General features: G+C 44.2%; 1 protein-coding gene across 2 annotated transcripts in view; it reads right to left on the reverse strand.

Moving 5' to 3' along the window:
- Window positions 1–5,955, reverse strand: part of LOC130593678 (putative N-acetylated-alpha-linked acidic dipeptidase) — a 30,425-nt gene extending 24,470 nt beyond the window's left edge. The window contains exons 1-3 of one of the 2 annotated variants that reach the window (XR_008970858.1): window positions 5,739–5,955; window positions 4,372–4,480; window positions 656–842 (exon numbers count right to left, since the gene is read on the reverse strand). Coding sequence is in view for 1 of the 2 variants with exons in the window: in XM_057399017.1 (XP_057255000.1) it covers window positions 656–842; window positions 4,372–4,480; window positions 5,739–5,856 (414 nt within the window). In the remaining variant the exon portion in view is untranslated. The remainder of the gene's footprint in view (window positions 1–655; window positions 843–4,371; window positions 4,481–5,738) is intronic. The other variant, XM_057399017.1, reaches the window with a different exon arrangement.
- Between the last annotated feature and the right edge of the window lie 439 nt (window positions 5,956–6,394).

The following is a 6,394-nucleotide window of genomic DNA, read 5'->3' on the forward strand; positions in this document are numbered from 1 at the left end:
GTGGCCAAAACTTTACTGGGCATCTTTTTCAGTATGCAGGTTCAATGTATGATCCTGAAAATCCCATCTAACTCTTCACACAGAATCCTCCTGAAATAAATACAGGCTCCCTTATTTGGTCTTAGCACAGCAGACAGGAGCAGGTCAGATCATAATGGTAAAACACACTTGTATTCTGCTCATCCCTGGAGCTTTTACATACACTAGAGCTGCTGTGTAATGAGCTGATGTTACTTGGGATAGTACATCTCAAGGCCTAAACTCTAATCGTCAAGAAACTGAAATCGGCAAAATTGCCAATACTGTGTAATGTATCAATGAAAAGAATGATGGTGACCATGGCTGCTTTCTTCTTATTAAATAACAGAATAATTTTAAAACAACTGAGTTATATAAAGCAATTTTCTTATATAATTCTCCTTTAATCCCTATATGTCAGTATGCTATATGAATCAGGGCAATTATTACTATTTCTAGCACGTTCATTATGAAACAAAGATAAAAATACAAAAGCAAACTGGAGCCCCTGATTTCTGTGCACTTCAAATCAGGACCACCACCACCAGGAGAGCAGTGGATAGCTTTCCATCCCAGTCTTCCCAGACGTACGAAGGTGATTTTGTCCTCTACTTGCAAATACTGCTGTTTTCTGTACCTCATTTCCACGCTCATCAATTATTGAGATGTAGTTGGGCTTAGTGTCATCAGGATAAGAGAGCAAGACATCATAATGAATGAGCTGAACAGAATCCAAACCAAATTCCTTCCACTCAGCTTGGATTTGCTGTGCCAGATGAAAGTTCTCCTTTGTTCCTGCTAGGTGAGGAACCTGTGTAAAATTGCTAGAGAAAAAGAAGCAGTGAGTCAGGATCAGGCATTGCAGCTCATAACCAGAACTCCTCTTAGCCTAGCTGGAAATAAACCCTCTAGAGATGACCAAATGTGCCTCTGCTAAATCAGGACTGCATAAATGCTTCTGCCTGTCCCATCCATAAGTTGAGGTAAAACGTTTCTGTCTGTCCTGAGCTACCACAGGTGTTTGTATTTTCCTCGCAGTGTGGCTTAGCAAGAGCGGAGTGAGGACATCAGAGCTGGGGTCTTGTTCTTGCTTTATTCCTTGTCTTCTGGGTGACCTTAGGCCAATCACTGCAATGCATAATGAGACTGACCTTCCCTGCTAAGTGATAAAAGAATTGAGTATAATTATCATTTTGTATTCAATTTAGAAAGGTGCATCATTACTCCGATTCCTACTTTTGTGCTCAGTTTTGGTCCCTGCAATCCAAAAAAGATGTAGACAGGCTGGAGAGGGTCCAGAGAAGGGACTCGAAGATGATTCAAGGACTGGGAAGCCATATGGGGAAAGGCTGAGAGAGATGGGCTTGTTCAGCCTAGAAAAAAAGATGATGGGCACAAGTTACTCCTGGGGAAATTCTGGCTGGATGCAAAAGAAATTTTTTTCCCAATGAGAACTTTCAGCCATCGGAATAATCTCCCCAGAGAATCGCTGGATTCCCCAACCCCAGACACTTCTAAGGTTTGGCTGGACAGGGTGCTGGGACATCTAGTCTAGGTCATGCTTTGCCAAGAAAGGATGGACCAGATGATCCTTGAGGTCCCTTCCAACTTGTGTTCTATTATTCTATGATACTTAATGAAGTGGATATTCTCCTTGGATCCCACTATTTTAATTAATCTTGGCACAAATACTGATTTATTTAAAAGCTCACTCTGAGTGTGTCTTGTTGGCAAATAAGAGAAAGTTCACAGTGGCTTAGAAAGAAGGAACAGAAAGACTCACCAGCTTGTGACTTAAAAGTCATGCAGCATGAATAACAAACAGTGAAAAACACCATAAACAGTAAGCAATCCATTGTCTGAAAAAAAGATTGCCCAGACCATTGAGAAAGCACAGTATTGATGTGAGCTGCAAGAATTCCAGCTGAATAAGGCTGTTATCATGACGTCCTCGTCCTGTCATATGACTCTGCCATCAACATGCCACAGAAGGACGTGTCGCACCAGCTGGTGTTAATGAAGGAAATTGGATCTTTGAGAAGGAAGGCGTACAATATTGGAAAAACAAATTAATTCTTGAGTTTGAGTGAGAACAAAGCCACCAAACAAAGCACTGGGAAAGTACTATAGGATACAGTGTAGGCTAGGCTTGGAGTAGGGATGGGATGAATTGGATGGGATGGAACAGAACAGAACAGGAGTAGAGTAGAGAAGCATAGTATAATTTCAGTTGGAAGGGACCTACAATGATCATCTAATTCAACTGCCTGAGCAATTCAGAGCTGACCAAAAATTAAAGTATGTTCTTAGGGGCATTGTCCTATTGCCTCTTAAACACTGACAGGCCTGGGGAAGGAAGCCTGTTCCAGGGTTTGACCACCCTCTCACGAAAGCAATGCTTTCTAATGTCTAGTCTGAACCTCCCCTAGTGAAGATTTTAACCATTCTCATGCATCCCCTTACTGGATACGAATAAGAGATCAGCATCTTCCTCCTAAGGAAGCTGTAGAGAGCAATGAGGTCACCCCTCAGCTTCCTTTCCAAACCAAACCCAAAGTCCTTAGCAGCCAAGTGCTGCCAGATAAAACCATGTTCTTCTGATAATCCAAAATCTAGTACCAACACTACTAAAAGTCCCTGTTACAGCGACAGTACCGTTATCTGGAGGACATACTGAACTAAGAGCAGTTATGTGTTATTGTTAGAGCCAATGGCCAATTTCTGTAAGAGTTAGGAATGTTCAAGTCTTATGTTTTCATTAAAATTTGACTTATGACACAATATACCCCTGCATTATATTCCCATTTAACTGAATATTGCTTTTCTTCATTTCCTTTTCTAACCTGTTGACTGCCTGTACTGGTATTTCTGAGCAGTGACTAAATATGTGCTACGTTTTACCACAGACCTGGCTGCATGACAGTAAATGAGGTGCAATGCTTCCTGCTGGCATAGAAGCAGGGAGTTTAGAAGGCAGAAACCAGGCCTTTGACAGAGATGTTTAACTTTTTAGAAGCCAAAACACAGGTTAAAAGACCATAAAAAAAAAAAAAATCCCAAGCCTTCAGTTTTCAATGTTCATATAGTCCAGGGCATGACTGTTATGTAGTAAAGAGAACGTACTTGCCACCTCATTTATCTGCAATAGCCTGGGGCAAGTGCACTTAAAATGAAATCAGTGGGATTGCTACAATCTTATAAACCAAAATGGTTTTAGTAATTTTTGTAGCAAGATACAACTTCATGCTAAGTAATCAGGCTGGGATTTAAGGCAAACCCAAAGCTGTCAATTACTCCTAAAATAACTGATACGATAACATCTTCTTTACACAGAAAGTACATTTCTATCAATAATCTACGATTCCTCATCTATTATGGACTAGAATAAATACATGTTTTTAACAAATATTACACTCTCCTAAAAGAAAAAATCCCAACTGTTTAAAAGATACCTAAAATAAGCAAATAGTACACATCAGCTTCCTCATAGTTCAAGCTTCTAAGTTACAGAAATTGAGTCTATGCTGTCACCTTCAATTGTTCAACTTTTCAGGAACAAATGTTAACAGGTTTGCTTCTAGGATTCAATAAAAGAAATAGAATATACTTAAAATAGGGCAGATTAAATTAAAAACATACTGAGAAAACCATGGTCTTAAAAAAGACTCTAAAGCTTTAGACTATTACATTTATTATGACCAGTCTATTGTACTATCAGATGTCTACCTGATATCTACTGTGTCTGTTCTAGCTATTCACTGTGCAGAAGCAGAGAACTTGGAAACATATCTTTCTTCATGAAAGTGAGTACAAATCAAGTACAAGGTCAGAATGGTGACAGGCAACACATAAATTTGGTCACAGCATGACAAAGTGTGAAGGGAGAGTATCAAAAAGGTATTAAGGCCTAAGCTGTAGGAAGAACTAAAGGCTCAAACAGTATGATTTTCTTTTACACTGGTGTAGTCCACTATTTTCTGTTCAATCCCTCCCAAATTACAGCCTAATTTGAAGTGAGTGATTTTCGCACAAAACCAAATGTTAAGATAAACATTTTTGGAGGCTGAACCTCTGCGTGTACAGTCATTCACCAAATGCTGAGAAAGAGCTTGGCCTATTTTTAATTACTGTAAGTACCAAGATTACTGACAACTCCTCAAGTGTTTCCAACAAAAACACTGTGTGTGAGAGGAGCTAAGATCGACTGTCAATCACAGCTCACTGGGACACATAACATAAAACCTACAGCTGAGAACATGCACAGTATCCTCTGCCTGGTGGCAGCATTGGACTGGCTCCTGGTTGAATTACTTTGTTTTCTTTTTCACACTGATTAGTCTACACATTGCTTACTAAAGAAACTGCTTGATGTTTTCAGCTTTCATTTCAGCCATAAATGCCGCCTTCATGTGCTCATGAGGACTCACAGGGGTCTTCTTTTCTGCAGGTTTTGCAAACCAGCCTGTACAACACACCAAAATACAACAGTAAAACCATCAGAGCAATATTCCCATGACACACACCATTTCTCTTTGGTACCACCAAAAGATTTTCACCATGCATTTTACAACTGGCTTTACCTTAGCTCACACAACCTAATGCCTGCTGCACAGCCAATGGCAGTGCTAGTCTCCCACACAGTAAGAGAACTTACTCACCTAGGTAGATATTGAGGGAAATATTAGATTGTATTTATTCATCAGTTATTTTATGGTAGATGCTAAGGAGACTTATCTATCTTCTTTTAGCACCAGAACATAATGCTGTTGGTCATGTCAGTTGTATCATTCACCGCAGTAATAAGGTTTTACAAAAATGCACAGAAACACAGAGACCCTTTGTAAGGAAGAGATGTCTTGTAACTCCCTTCTCACTCTCTGGTCTGTGTGGCTCTCATTCTGGAATCCTTCCCTTCCTGTGCAGGCATTACCAGAGTAAGTGACATGAGGAACACCTACCTAGAAAGTGTTTCTGGCATCTGTTTTTATCTTTGAGACTGTATACGTTCAGTACAAATGCAGCAGCAGCTGTGACTGTGAATGAGAACTAGTGGGGAGCAGAGAGCGTAACCACCTGGCACCCGTGATGCACTGGTCCCTGGCACAGCAAAGGCTCTTTCCACAAGAGAATGGAATTCAGTCACTGCTGATGGCATGAACCCCAAGTACATACCAAAGGGCATTTCAAAATACAAGTGGCTCTTTTGTTTTCCTTCCTCCCCCAGACTGAACCTCATCCATCTGTGACCCAAAAAGGAGGCAGGGAGGGAAAATCTCTTGTAGCAGCAGCCCATAGATCTGCCTGTTGGGCAGACGAGGAGGTGGGACATGAAGGTTATTTCACCCACTTCTCCAGCCCCATATAGGGCCTTTCTGGTTTGGGCTGGTGCGGTTTCAAGCAGGAGGGTCGAGGGTCCTGTCTTCGATCTCCTCTTCACCACATAACGCCTCTTCTCCTACCTGACAAACAGGCACAGACCCCTTCTGCGGAGGAGCTGGAAGCCCCACAAGGGGTCGGTGATTGCTGGTGTGAAGGCCGGGAAGGGAGGTGTCGGCGGCCGAGCACGGCCTCACCTCGGGCACCCCAGGCACAAAGCCCCGGGGGGCTGCAACCCGCCCGCTCCTTCCCCCGACCCGGCCCTTCCTCGGCCCGGCTCCGCGCCACCTCCTTCCATGGCCGGGAGAGACCCCGGTCCGGAGGAGGGTTCGTCTGCACTGTACCGATGAGGAACCCGATGAGGAAGAGCCCCGCCGCTGCGCCCAGCACGACAACCCTGCAGCGGCCGCCGGCTGCCCTGGGGCCGGCCTGCTCCGTGTCGGTGCCGAGCGACGTCCACATCGCTGCCGGCCCGCTCCGGACGCGCCGCTCCCGGTAGTACCCGCCCCGCCGGCCGAAGTCCCGCCACGGCGCGGCCTGGCCCGGCCCTCCCCGGGGGCGGCCACTGTTGGTAGCGGCCCTTCAGCGCTCCCGCCTCAGTTCATCAGCCTCACACGCACGGGCTGGTTCCTTCCCCCTCGCTCCCTGCTTGTGTTGGGTGCCCTGCCACCCCGTGTTGCTGTTAACTTGCTGCAAAGCGCGTTGAGGAGTTAAAGCGATGATTTCAACACTGGTTTGCCGCGGCTGTGCCATGCCGTCTTGCACCGTGCACATGCCATGGTGGGCAGCACCAGCCAGGCAAACGCAAGGGGGAAACAAAGGTAAAAGCCATTATTTTAAGCGATTTATTTAATGTAATGTTTCAGACTAATACCCAGCACTCTTAAAGGCTATAAAAACTTACAAGAGAAATACATACCCCAGTGGAGGCGGGTTGACTGCCACACATGTCTGTGCTTATATGCATTTTATGGAGGTACAGCCCCAAAGAGTGCAGGTC

The sequence above is a fragment of the Pezoporus wallicus genome, unplaced genomic scaffold (genome assembly GCF_028554395.1).
Source record: "Pezoporus wallicus isolate ANWC-B61680 ecotype Strahan unplaced genomic scaffold, APGP_CSIRO_Pwel_v1 contig_3876, whole genome shotgun sequence".
Classification (NCBI taxonomy): Eukaryota; Metazoa; Chordata; class Aves; order Psittaciformes; family Psittacidae; genus Pezoporus; species Pezoporus wallicus.